General features: G+C 35.7%; 1 protein-coding gene across 1 annotated transcript in view; it reads left to right on the forward strand.

The window, feature by feature from the left end:
• ATRNL1 (attractin like 1) overlaps positions 1–13,449 on the forward strand; it is a 543,008-nt gene extending 529,559 nt beyond the window's left edge. Inside the window, exon 29 of the mRNA XM_075155134.1 lies at positions 12,244–13,449. Within this exon, the coding sequence (XP_075011235.1) occupies positions 12,244–12,368 (125 nt within the window). The 3' untranslated portion in view covers positions 12,369–13,449. The remainder of the gene's footprint in view (positions 1–12,243) is intronic.
• The last annotated feature ends 1,215 nt before the right edge of the window (positions 13,450–14,664 follow it).

The following is a 14,664-nucleotide window of genomic DNA, read 5'->3' on the forward strand; positions in this document are numbered from 1 at the left end:
ATTTTCATTCTTTGCACCCAAGCTTGCAGCAAGCTTTTGATGAACTAATCCTAAGCAGGAACCATGCTTTTCATTATCACCTTTTTTTCTATTCTTTATGAAAATAAATATTTGCTTATGGCTGCTTCAAAGTCTCAAGAGTATGGTGTCTGATGGTATTGCTTTAAAGTTTTCTATTTTATCTTTATAACTTAGGATAATTATTTATAGTTGCAAATCATAATGTAGCAGCATTATGGGAAACAATGCTGGACTACATTGCAAAGGGAAGAGCAGATTCAGGGTTTATTATATTATTATATTATAGAAGGCACTTCAGAGGCTACGGAAGAAAGCAACTCAAATTGTAGCAGTTCTCAGAAGCTGGGATAGTACAAAGCAGATTTCATTCACAACACACTCTTGTATCATCATCACTGTATATATAGCCATTAAAGTATAAATGAAATATAGAAAATCAGGAAATGAGAGAACTGAAGCCAAGTTTTTCACATGTAATCAAAAAGCATATGGGAAAAAATACAGGGGGGAAAAGGTCAGCAGTTAAATAGAAAATAGAAGACTCAACATAATTTCTGCTTTTAAAAAACAGATGGAAGACTTAGCAAAATTGTAGTGAAGGAATTCTAATGTCCTGCTGAAGGTTTGTTTCTCCTTCATCACAGAGTAAAAACTTTTTGAAAATACGTAAATGAAAACTAACTCCTAATCACATCCTGAAAATACAAAGCCAGCATGGCACTTTATACAGCACGTCTGTTTTTAATGAAAATATTGTGAAAACAATGCACAGAATTGATCTAAATTTTGCTTCAAAGAACCATCCCAGCACTGGAAAACTCCAAGCAGTGTGTATCTCTTGCCAGTGAAATCCCTGGTTTCAGTTCTGCCACTTCTTACTCCCATGACTAGTGATGAGGAAGGGCTGCTGTGCTAACTCTTCAGTATCTGAAGGTTTATTTTCATTGAGTGCGTCTTCTGGGAGCTGACATTGCTGGGAAATGGGCTTTGTGAGAATTTCTGGACTGTATCTTTCACTTGGTTTCTACCTTTTATTTTCACATCCATTTAGTGGCATAAGTCCTGTTCAACAGGAAATGAGTGAGAGATTTTACTTTGTTGTATAAAAAGGTGGTGTGTACATCAGGCTGAGATTTATGCCAAGTCTGATCCCAAGGGAGGAATATTTCATAGCTCCTGTGGATGTGGCTCCTAAAAGGAGAAACACTGAACCTGAATTTGGTGTGTCAGGAGGATCTTTCCCGGGTTTTTCCAGTTACATCCTCCAGATACAAAGGGGCATCTAGAGGAATGTTTTAAATGGCAAAAGTTATGGTTTCGTAATCTTTGTACCAGAATAGTTCTTTCAAATCTTTTAATGGGATTGATAAATGAGACAATGAGTGCTACTTGTGGGAGTGTAAGTACACATAGAGCTAGGTAACAAGCTGTGACTATCTACTGTCAGTGTTCTAGTTTTTCCTCTCCAAACTAGGAAGTGTGCTTAGGGTATATAATATATTTTCAGTGATACAGTCATAGTATTACTATCTCACTGTTTCAGGCATTTGCTTTACCTGCATATGTCACACAAACAGAAATGGTGCTCTGCTACTCTAATTTTACTGATATTTATCTATATTGACTGTTCAGAACCAAGTATATGTAATCAATTATGAACACGCAGTGTTTGAAATGGAACCCTATTTCCATACAGTTTGACAGTAACCAGGTCTAAGTGTGTCATTTTGCCTGTTAAAGTCATAATATAGTGTGTTCACTGTAATATAGAAGATTCAGGAAAGAATAAATGAGTAGCTATATAGCTTGCCTGTATATGCTAGAATCCCATTCAGAATTATTCTCTTTCAGTGCTGACCAGGATTCTGGTAGGGCCATTTGTATAAAATCTTTGGGTTTTTAAAAATATTTTTATGGTTTGAGCTTTTCAGTCTTTTACCAAGCTTTTCTGCTAGAATTAATATGCTGATGCTAGCTTTGTTGATGCAGCCACCCTAACAGTGACAGCAGGGCATTTGTGTCTTTTTTTCTTTCTTTTTCTTTTTTCCTCAGACATTAATAGGTACTGAAACTACCAGTAGCCTTATGTTAGAGATCCTGGGGACCCTAAAGTTGTCATTTTAGTAATATTTCAAAATATGGTTCAAAATTCTGGGCACGCTTTCTGTCCTGTTGACTTAATTCTGTGTTACACTCCCAAGATCGTTTGTTTTGTCAGAGTGGCTGCTGGCTATGTAGCTGGGGATGTACTGAATGTCTAATTGTGGAAATCAGCAGAATACTGAAAAACTGGCATTGTTATTTGGCCAGAACCAAATTACAAGCCAAACAGTGGTTAGAGCGATGATATATTGCAGCAGTATGTTGGAAATGGAAAAAAAGTCCAGTACTTCGTCAACCTTGGAAAGCAAAACTTATAGGTGAGAATGCATTATGGGAAAACACTGCAGATAGCATGCCTATTTCTGATTAAGCTGCAGTCCTATTGAATTTCTGGTGAACTGTAATCATTTGTTTGTATGAACATATTCATCACTTTCTGGTTTAAATAAAAATTTTTGACAGTGGAAAAAAAATCAGCACCTGCGAAATAAATGTGCAAGAGAGAGAAACAGCATCTTTGAGGATTATTACTCTGATCTTCTCCCTTGAAAGTAAATGATAATATAAGCAGTACTTTTTTTATCTCCATTGGGGGCAGAATTGGCCCCTCTTGGGCCCTTAAACCTGTTGTCTTTAAGGTTGTGTGCTTTGTCTTGTGGAGGAGAGTAGTAAAGCTGCAAATCTAACAATATACATTATGACCCAGATGGAACATTAGGGAGGTATTCACAAAAACTGAATTTCACCTAGTGAGGTTAATCACCCCAGATTTCCTCTACAGACAGGAAGATATCTGCTTTAAATCACCCCCTGCAAGTAAGGTCCCTCTGGAGGGAAGCAAACCCTGGTGAATACCTCTGCCCTGTCTCCTAACTGTTCTGATTGCTCGGTTGTGTTTGAAACTTCTGTATCTGAGTTTCCCAGATACTCATACACATACATGCACACACGCATATGCAGATATTCTGATTGATTAATTGCATTAAATGATAGTTCAGCACTGTATTAATGGAGTGTCGATCACGCTCTGTTTGTACAAACGATAAATCTCTGTCTCACACGTGTTCATCCTACTCACGATGTTTAGTAAGGCTTTAGCTTTCATCACAGTAGTTGAAGAGTCCAATCTGCATGAATGGATTTGGGTTAAAAGTTTTAAAAATGTTGTAACTGAAGCTCACAATTTTTTACAGTTTTCAGATCTGCACTTTTCTCGGGTTGACATGCATGATCCCAATAAAAGGAGACTGCTAAGGACAGAGACAAAGAATAAAATAATGCTGGACAAGTAACCTCAAGTGTACTGGTCTTGAGGAGGCCTTTGCAATCCAAATGTGTCTAATTACTATAGAGAGGTTCATAAACTAACCCCAACTGGGTTACAGCTGTGATACTGGCTTCTAAACAAAACCAATTATAATTTCTTTTGTATTTACCCAAGTATTGTTAAGAGTAAGTGAAAATAGTGTTTCTTCAGTGCTCCAAGTAGATTTTTTTTCTCTTCTACAGAAATGGGTTTACAAGACCAAATTAGATTCTGGCATGATTAATGCATCTCACCAAATTCTTGCAGAGTAGCAAATTAGTTTATAGTGATTTTCTTGAAAACAAATTAAACGGCTGCACAACATCACAAGAACAGAGATGTTTTTCATAACATATGGATAAATGATTCAATGGAAAGGAGATGTAATCAAACTGAAAATTTAATAGTTTGTGTGAAAAAAAAATCCAAATGTTTCAAATATTACTGTCCATTATAGAAACCTGTGTAATTACTTGCATTTTAACACATGATGTGTAATATGCAGTGGGAGATCATCAAGGAATTAATCTGCATGAGGTTTGCACATATTCTAAGCAGATTATTCTTTTTAGGTGTTTTTAATAGCCATCAGTTAAAAACCAAAACCCTTTTTTCGCTAATAACTTAAAATAACAATTATTTTGTGAATTACAGATGATTTGCCATTCATGTATTTGATTGATAGCTTTCGGAAAATGTTATGTATCCTATAAATTTGCTTTTTTCCCCCTAAAAATGTAAACATGTTTTGCTACTGATAAACTTGTTTGAGACTCTGCAACTTGTATTCAAGAAATGCAGGATAGAGAAAATCTGGTCACATGCATAATTATTCATGCAGTTATTACTTGTTGCTTATTTTTTAATGTAAAAGGAAAAAAAAAGGCACACAAAAATCTGCCACCATTTTTGTATAAAATAAGCCATGTTGAGAAAGACAATGGAATAGTTGGGGCTATTCTCAGATTTCAGTAATTACCCTTTGTGGTCCAAGGTCCAAAAATTACAATTATGGACTAAAATAATGGTCTAACAATAGATCAATATATTGTTTGTAACTACTGCCAAGGTAAAACTTCTTAGATGCTTTAATTCTCTTAGCTCTGCTATTCTGTGAGAATATATTTCCTGACTAAATGTGATGTCTGTTTTATTAATTGAAATTTAGTACTGATAAGTATTGCAGCTTTAGGACCTTCTACTAAACTAGTCTAAGTGTAACCATTCCCCAAGCCTATTGTAATATCTAAAGTGAGTCAATAAGAGATTTTGAGAAGAAGGTTTTATCTTCAGACTCAGCAGTCAACTACAATTCTTTTTTTATTTTTTTTTAGTCTGTGGAGTCAGTCATATTCTTAATATCACTGGACAAAACTGTGACGAGCTTTACCAGGAAGCCCCAAGAAATAAGGTCCAAGAAACAGATAATATACCTAGTAATGTTGTTCAACCATCATAGCTTCAGGTGTGCTTTACTCTTCAAATTTAAAGAGTTTTTGACAAAGTAATGTGTCAGAGATCTTGGGAAAGTATCTGTAGTTCAATTTCTTCCTTTATTTGTAGAAAATGCATTTATTTGACTTTAATGGAAGTCTGTATTCCATACACCTGGATTTGGGTTACCCTTCACCAACAGGTTAGGTTACAGACCAGTTTTATGTAGTTTATTTTTCATTCCCACAACATTTTGCATGTCTTCATATTAGTTTGTATTCCACTGTTTTCCCTTGAGTCTCTGTTAATGACATTCTCACCCTTGCTGTCCCTGCAGTCTTGCCCAACTATTCTTTGACTGTCATTCTTTTTCTTCCTCACCACCAGACTGCATAGTCTTGCTGAGTTCTGATGTAGCAGCCATCTTCTCTCTGCATTGCCAAAACAAAAGCCCTTGCCCAGGATCTCTGCAGCTTACTTCTGAATTACTGCCACATTGAACAACTGCTGTCTTAACCACGTTTCTTTCAGATCCTTTTTCTTGACTAGTTTTTTTTTTTGTCACAGAAATCATTTTTGGTAGCTCCACGCACTTCCTTTTTTTATTGCCTCAAATATCATTATTCATCTTCAAGAGCCGTCATGACTTACTGTTCCCCGCCTATCATCTCTTATGCAGTTTCAGATGAGAGTCCTCTTCCAGCTCAGATCAGCCATTATCTCAGTCTTTCTCTCCCACCTAGTAAGCATTTCTACTTCCATCTGTGCTGCCTTCCCTGGGCAAGGTGCACAGGTCGGATTAGTGTACAGGTCGACGATACAGTCCAGCTAAATGCAGCGATCTCATATTAGCTCCTTCTAAAAGTAATCAGTGAAGGAGCAGCTGAGGGAACTGGGGCTGTTTAGTCTGGAGAAGAGGATGCTGAGGGGAGACCTCATCGCTCTCTACAACTACCTGAGAAGAGGTTGTAGTGAGGTGGGTGTTGGTCTCTTCTCCCACATAACTAGTGATAGGACGAGAGGAAATAGCCTCAAATTGCGCCAGGGGAGGTTTAGTTTGGATATTAGGAAAAATTTCTTCACCAAAAGGGTTGTCAAGCATTGGAACAGGCTGCCCAGGGAAGTGACTGAGTCACCATCCCTGGAAGTATTTAAAAGATATGTAGATGTGGCGCTTAGGGACATGGTTTAGTGGTGGACTTGGTAGCGTTAGGTTAACGGTTGGACTTAATGATCTTAAGGGTCTTTTCCAACCTAAATTATTCTATGATTCTTGTGTTCCAGGAGGGCTTGAGTTGAGAAAAGCGTGTGGGAGAAAAAAGCTGCAGTTAATCAACATTATATTGACCAATGCCAACCTACTACCATAGTGTCTCCAACATCTCACTAGGTCCCCTTCATCACTACAGTGTTTGTTTGCCCTGCTGAACAGACAGGAGCTATCCCAAAGTAGTGTGGATTAGCCTGGAGTAAGTGGACTCCGATTGTTCCGGGAGTTCGTGTGCACCATGGTCACATTGTCAATCCCTGCCTGTCCATAGCCAGAGAGACCAAACAGCCCATGCTGTCTCTTAGCCACTGGCAGGCTGGATAGTTTAAAGGCACCAGATGTTGTACAGACTTGGATTACAGACTAAACTAGAGATATCTCACACTGAAAGGGAAGGGGAAACTGCCTGACTGTATAAAAAAAAAAATCACTACCCGGCTCCTCGGAGCACAAATATTTCACACAAATATGTAGGGCCATTTCCTTTTCAAAATGAGAAAAATTGGGAAAGGCTGAACGTTTCGTAAAAGATCCTTTATTGTATAGTCTGCATTTCCCACAAACTGACAGCAAGTAATTTATAAGTCTATTCTGGGAATAAGAGTTTCTTAGCCCCTTATAGATAGCTGTTATTACTAAATACCAAGGGTATAATACAAAGGAGCATGACATCTCCTTTCTACTAGTGTGTGGCTATTTAATTCCACACTATCATTATTTAGTTTATTATTGTTATGGTTTAAGCTCTGTCTCATATTTTACTTATTTAATTAAGTTATATGCATAAGAAAAGGAAAACATACCTCCTGGCGTCTTGGCTGTCTTCCCATCTAGCAAAAATTATCACTGAAAAAAAATGATGGGGTTACTTGCCCAAAGTCATTTCCTAGTTAGTTTAGTTTGTTTAATATATCTTTCTCATAGTAAGAGTGGTGTCAACTTAAAATACACATGCATGCACCAAACAGGAAGAGAAGCCTATAAAAAGACTTTGTGATTTTGAGGTGCTGTCAGCTTGTCCTTTTTAAAAATTCTAATTCAAATTAAAAAAAACCACAATATGACAGGTCATGAAGATACTTACTTACTCTTCTTGGCAGTGGCTTATGATTGTTTTTCTCTGTGACTAAGTCCATGATGTCTGGATATTGTCTAGGCACACCTGCCATATCAGGACCCTCAGATACACATGAAGGATTTGACTATTTTCTGACTTTGAAATGAACTGGATTGCTCTATTGTGAGACACAGTGGTTCCTCCGGCCATGTACAGTCTTGAACTTCAGATGACTCTTAATTTTTCTCCTGGAAAGTAGGCACTTGAGTATCAGGTTTGTATGTGGTTAGGAGAAGGTTTTATGGATCGTTCCTTTGAATCCCAAATTTTGTTGTGGTTCCATTTTATGTGCCTTTTGGATATCTCCAGACATGACTTGATCTATAGCACAGGAGTGTGTGGCACAAACAACATTCTGGCCTTTTCAGTCATGAAAATTAATCATGAGTTAGTCTATTTGGAAAAAGTTCAGTGGAGAAAACAGGAAAAGTATAGGAAGTATGAGACAATCCGGAAAATTTTACCAAACAACCAAACTGAATAAGAATATTCCTAGCATAATGTCTCATAGAAAGTGAAAGAATTTTTTCAGTGGGTACTCAGAAACACTTGCCTAGTAACAACCTTCTTGAAAGTTATGTTCCTCCGCCATTATAGCCACTGTAGCTACCATATATATTTCCTATGAAGAATAAATGTATGCAGTCCTGGTATGCATCCACAAAGTTTATGGTGAATGTGACTTGTTTCATCAAATTAAGAAATGGATGATTAAAAAACTGCATTTTTAACAAGGTAGTTTTGTATATAAATGTCATTTATACACATATAATATACATTGAGTATCTACAAAAATTTCTTTATAGGCTTACAATAATTATAAATGACAGAACTCATAAAAATTCCCCACATAATAACTGGTAGTTTTATTGATAAGCACGAAGTTTTCTTCACTGGCTTCACTGTGCTATGGTCATCCTCATGAGGCACTAGAGGCTGTAATTCTCATCACTTACTCAGTACGTCTTCAAACTGCTTAGATCAATTTGTATGGATATTCATGGGCATTGCATCTTTTACAATGGAAAGACTTCGAATAACAGATCCTTTATGATAAAAGGACTCTGTCCACTATTAGGTGAGCATGTACAGTAACACAGCTTTAAAGAATCAACAAATGGAAGTGACACAAAGACTGCTGGGTGCTGAAGGATGAAGGTATTACTTCAATATATAGCATTTACCCAGTCTTTTCTGTTTAAGTCTCTCTGTATGGCAGCTGTGATTTTATTTTTGTTGCTTAAGGTCACCTTAAGCAATGACTATAATTTTGGTTAAAATATCAAACAAATCTAATTGATCTACCTGAGTTGTAGTTATTTTATTGTCTTCAGCTTTCTGAATGTTCTGATTCTGCGTAATAATGAAAACGTGTAGAATTTAATCAAATTAAGACATCTATCCAAATGTTATCTCCCAATAATACATATTTAAATTGAAAAAACCATTTCCAGTTACCTGCCCAACCATGAATCTGAGGTCGTTCTTTGTTCCCTTACTTTTGACAAAGGGGATAGTAAGAACTCAATGCATTTCTCATTAAAATGAACAATAGAAGAGGAAAAAAACGTTTTAAATATGCATGCCAGCATGTAAGACTAACTTTTTCAATGTTAGGATTTTTTCCTACTTTGAGAGATAATGTAGCCTTACATCAGTTCAAATGTAGCTGTATACAATCAGAGAAAAAACGTTTAAACATCCCAGCATGGGTATTTCCATTTAAATCTGATTACAGTGAAATAAAACTGTAGCTATTAAAGGTTTAGAAGAACTACAAATACAAGCAGTAAAAGAAGACAGTTAGTAAATGAGGTAGTAAAACATTTCAGCAGGGCAAACAGTTTATAGCACTCAGCCTTCCTATAGCAGACTGTGCTATTCACTACAGACCCGTGCACTGTTCCCTGAACTGCACTTAAACCTGCAATTAACCTTTCACGCCTAATGAAGCTGTTTTGCTGCAAAATTAAAATATATAGTACTGCCTGTTTTTACAGAGACTGGGAGGAGAGCATCTCAAAATGAATGACTTTTTCAGATGCTTTTGTTCAAATGCAGAATTAAAGTGCTGCTTGTGTATAAATCGGGAATGCACTTTTCAAGGCAATCTCATTCAATGTGCTATATTTTATTCCTGTACTTATTAATTGTTTTGCATAATTGTAAAAAAAAGACAAAAAATTCACACACCAGTAATTTTATGATTAGACACTTACTTCCTGAAAATAAACTATTACCATTTAACTTCCATTAGGAAAGACAATAGTTCTGCTAAAGATAACCAAGTTCATATTGCTTTCTCTGGTATTTTTCTCATTGTGGATGCAATTATCTCTCACAAAAATATACTTTCCACTTATGTGTTTGACTGGGCTCTTCTTAATGATCTTTCCAAACATATCCTTAAAACAAGCTAGATATTGTTTTAGCTGCATAGAACTAGGTCAGGTTATTTCTATAACATTTAGTAGAAAAACAAACTAAACTTAAAAATAGGTCCGGTTCTGCAGCTAGGCTTGAATTTCCAGAAATTAGACTATTAGAGGTGACCCATTGATTCTCCATGTGGCATGTTTACTCATTCCACTGTTCCTTTCTGTCACCTTACTCAAGAGTCAGAAGCAACTAGAGACTGTGTACTGGTTTGCAAAATACCAGTTTGGATGGTAGGTAGGATATTTAAACGGCAGCATTCAGGGAAGGCAGGTAAATGAAATAATTCATGAACTGAGGTTACAGATATAGAACACTATACGATTTACAGTTCCAACTTTAATGTCTATAAATGTATTCACATTTGTTGTTTATATACAAAACCTGTAAAATAAAGAGAATGTTTTGTTGGGAGTTTTTAACAAATATTTAAGCCACAGCATTTTAATCAAATCTTCTGTTGTATTTTGATGTAAATTCTGCTTGCTTGCAGTGTCTGTGCATCAGCTTGACTTGGTAAATGAAATTCCTTCAGACTGCCACTCTGAAATAATGAATTGTTCCCCCAGTTAATTGTGTTGCTTTGATAACAAGGAACTATGCTGGGCGTAGAGAACATAATAAATGAATTTCATCAGATGATTTGTGTGACGTTTTGAAAAATGATCTTCTAGAGTGACCCGGTTTTAATGGAACTCTAACAGCATGCCAGTATATTCCAGTATGCAGCATTAGTTTTAAAGGAAATAGTTCTTCCTTTTTGTTAATTGTTATGTAAAGTGAGGTTAGCATCATACATCGAAGTATGTTTTAAAATATCTTATAAAAAATGGAAAACCTGTTTTCCTAGTAATATTCATTCCATTTAGCATACTCCCTAAGCCTAGCTGCTAAAGAAAGGATCACATGTAAGCAACCATCAAAATGTTATTTAGCTTTTATCCTTGAATTTGCTAATACCAGGTACTGCTGGTACTTTAAAGGTGCCTCAAAGATTTCAAAAAATCAATTTATCAAAGTCCAATTTAAGGCATCGCTAACTCATGCCAGGAAATATATGTGTATGTGAGAAAAACGACTTAATTAATCTTGGCTCTTACATATCCTGAAATGCAGCAATGATAATTGTACTTAGGGTTTTACAGCATAATGCTGAGTATTTTCAAAAAAACTGTATGCACATTAATTGATTCTTGCAACATTTTTGTGAATTCAGAAAGGTGGTGTTACAGTGTGCAATAGCATAGATTTTTTCAGGATACTGGAAACCTGAACCAAATCTGACGGTATGCTATATACTAAAAAAGAAGCCTGTAGAAACACTTGTAAGTGAAAAATATTTTTTTCACAGTTTCTTAGTAGGTAAGTGTTGTAATGAGGGAATGCATTAAAAATATTGCCAAAATTCGATTATGTAATAGATAAAATGAGTTTTATATTGGCCTGAGTTAAAAAATAGAGACTGCCTGTTAAGCATGGTGAAAAGTATTTTCAAAGGTTTCCTTGTGGAGTAGTACTGTTACTGGTTAGATATTGAGATGTACCTGGGCAGTATGGAGAACCAGCACCATCTTTGCCTACGCTATAGGTATATATAGATGTGCTTTTGCAGATTTAAGTGTCATGGTTTTATTGCAGCCATGGTGGAGTAGAACATATGAATGATGTGAATACTCCTAATCCATTTCATTGCAATATTGCCTGTGAATTTATTGAATTTAAAAATTCAGGACTACCATGTATTGTGTGTTGTCAATCACAGTATTTCAGCAGAAGTCAGTAATTTCTAGCAACTGTGCAGTAACAAGCAAATGGAAGAGTAAATTCTTAAACTACTAATTTCCTAAGCATGCCTGTCCATGCCCTCTGTAATACCCTGTTAAGATTATAACAGGTCGTGAAATATCAACAACTTAACCAGAATTTGAAAAATAAGAGTTTTGGTGAGTTGACAACGTTTAAAGTTTATCCAGGCCAATACCATCACAGTACACTGTCTGTTCACAAATCCATGCATTCTGGAAAGATATTTTCATGTCTTTTTGTTCATGACAAATACTAACCTCTGAGTATTTCCAGATTACGAAGGCATATCTCTTGCAAAGGGAAATATTCAAGGATACAATTTTGTCTTAACTGCGGTCTCCATTTCTCTTTTATTTTCTGATTTGATAGTTTCATCCCTTCCTAAATGCAATGCACAAACATTTAATAAGAGAAAATCCATGTCAGAGAGCTGCTGGTCCACATAACCAAGAAAATGGTGATAAAGAGACGTGATGCTAAGATCACACAACAAATCAATAAGATACTTAAATGGAACTCAGTTCTTCTGATTTCCATTCTAGTGTCTTTACTGCACTTTTTTTCTTCCTCTGTTTCTTCACTGTTACCTGGTAGCATTTTAGAAAGTGAGAACTTGTTATCTAACGCTGAATTAAAACTGATCACTTCTGGGAAAGTTCAAAAACTTGTCATGAAAGGAACCATCACACAGCTCTGGAACTTTTCTCAGGAATGTTGGGCATTAAATTTTGTTTTTCCTTTATCTTACAGGTCTTGCAATTGCAAGCGCACTGATAGACATTTCACAACAGAAGCCTGCGGACTGTAAAGATAAGAGTTCAGGAGTCAGAAATCGAAAACATCATCTTTCAACACGTCAAGGAACTTGTGTCTGAGATTCAAAACCTACAATTGTATATTCTGTAATGTTTTCTTTTTAAATGGCTTCCATTGAAAGCTATACTACAGCCTCAGTTTTTATGGAGGCAAATCTATGAATGAACATATGAGGTATCGCGCTCTGTTATAGTCACACAGCCTACTATACCCCAAAGCAGAACAAACTTCTGGTAGGTATGAATATGTTTGATGAGCTTTAATAAAAAGAGTGGATCCTGGTATCAACAAAATATGAAATAAAATACCTAGTATTCTTAATCCTGAACATATCAGAGCAGGGAAAAACCTTGAACAGAACTAGGAAAAACTGTACATTGTTTTGTAATGTAGAAGGAAATTGTAAAATTGAAAACTAAGCAAATTCCAGGAAACTAAAGGACATTTTTGTATAGCTTAATGTAACAATGAGAATTGTACAGGTCTTTCCTTGTAATCAACATTAAGATTTCTTTCCAGCAAGCAGGAACTAAAGAGGATCATTTGGATTTAGGTGTTATTTTGTCATTGCCCAAAATATGTAGGCAGCTTTTAAATTTAGCATAGGTATAACCCAAGAACACCACGTGTAATATTTGAAAGATAATTCCATAAAAAAAAAACTTGATTTGAGCATTTCATGATTATTTTTCTTTACCTTGCAAAAGCCTCAGAAACATAATCTGGGCTACAGCAGAGTGACGGGTGGGCTTTCATGTTTCTGTACCTAAGACCCTATTCTGAATTCTGAATATATTTTACAAAGAGCACGTGTGGGGCCTCCACGCCAGCTAACTGATTAGCAAAATTAATTGAGCATGGAAAACCTTCTTTTGCAATCAAGTTTGCTGTTTTTTCCAAGAGAGTCTCCAAGACTGCAAGTCTAAGGAGAGTTTAACTTGCTATTATTCTACCTGCTCCCATTTCAATACTGAAATTTGCTAGTATCTATATATTGTCCTGACCTCCAAGCAGAAGAATGAATCCCAGTCAGCACTTTGACCCTTTTTTTTATAATAAAATGTGTATGGTTTTTGTTCTCCCAGCTGCAGAATTTCGTCTCATCCTCACTTTCACACCAGTTAAGGAATTACCCTGCATAACAAAAATCAAATAAATAAATATTCAGAAATCCAAGTTGCTTCCAACAGTGGTTCTCAAATCCAACATCCACTATGGGACCTCACACAATCCTTACTCAGCAGCAAAAAGCAGATGAGAGAGTTTCCTTTCTATAGGACATTAGTCTTTTGGGGGCTTGGTCACCACAACAGATAACCTAGCAAACGGCTTTAATGGCCCTCAGTCTTTTTATTTACTCAGAATTCGTGAATATACATAAGAGTAAGAGAATGCTAAGGGGTAGGTAGCAGGTGTGTCATGTTCTCACTTACACATTACATGTTGACAGCAGTATAATATGAAACTAGTAGTTTTGTACAAGCTTGTTGAAGTTATAGTTTCTCAACTCCAAATTTGTCACCATATTAGTACAGGAGAGTGATACAGAGGTATAAATGCCTCATGTAATGATAGACTTTTGGTAAATATGAAAGATATAAAAAGATAATTGATGTTTACTACTATATCTGTATTTTTCATGTTCTTTTTATTTCAGGAAGATGATGACATTTTACTGTTTATAGTTGACTACATAGTTACTTGCATGCCATGGTGGTGCAGTAGCAGTAATAAAGCCCTGTTGTGAGTTGTGTTTATTTCCTAACGCCATTCATACATAGAAGTACTCAGCTTAATTTGGATGAGGACTAAATGTAAAAATAACTATAAAAAGGAATGATTGTACAGTATGTAGTTATATCTTATACAGAAATATTAGGTTGCGTCTAACCATGACTGCTCTATTGTTTTGATAAATTATGCACTTATGAATTATGATATAATTATTTCTTATGGCATGATTGTTTCAGTATTTTCATATCTTAAAATAAGATTATTGTCCTAAAATAATGCCATCACAATCTTGTGGCTTTTATTGCCTATTCTGACCTCAGTCTCTTATATCTTAAAACTTTAAAGATTCCTTTTTAAAGCTTCTGTTGGGAACTTTAAATGAGTGCTACTTAGCATAGTGAAAAAAATGGTATTTTGAAAACAACCCTTTCTGTCTGTTTTAAAGTTGACCTGGTCAAATGAATATAAACCAATAGAACTGGTTTATATGATGCATACACTTATAAAAAGGAAAGAACCACTTGTCTGGAATATATTCCAAACTCTGTATTATCCTCAACCTAAACATTTCACATAAGAAATATACAGTGTGTGTTTTGTGAATGTACTGGAAACCCCATA

This window comes from Calonectris borealis, chromosome 7 (assembly GCF_964195595.1).
Source record: "Calonectris borealis chromosome 7, bCalBor7.hap1.2, whole genome shotgun sequence".
Classification (NCBI taxonomy): domain Eukaryota; kingdom Metazoa; phylum Chordata; class Aves; order Procellariiformes; family Procellariidae; genus Calonectris; species Calonectris borealis.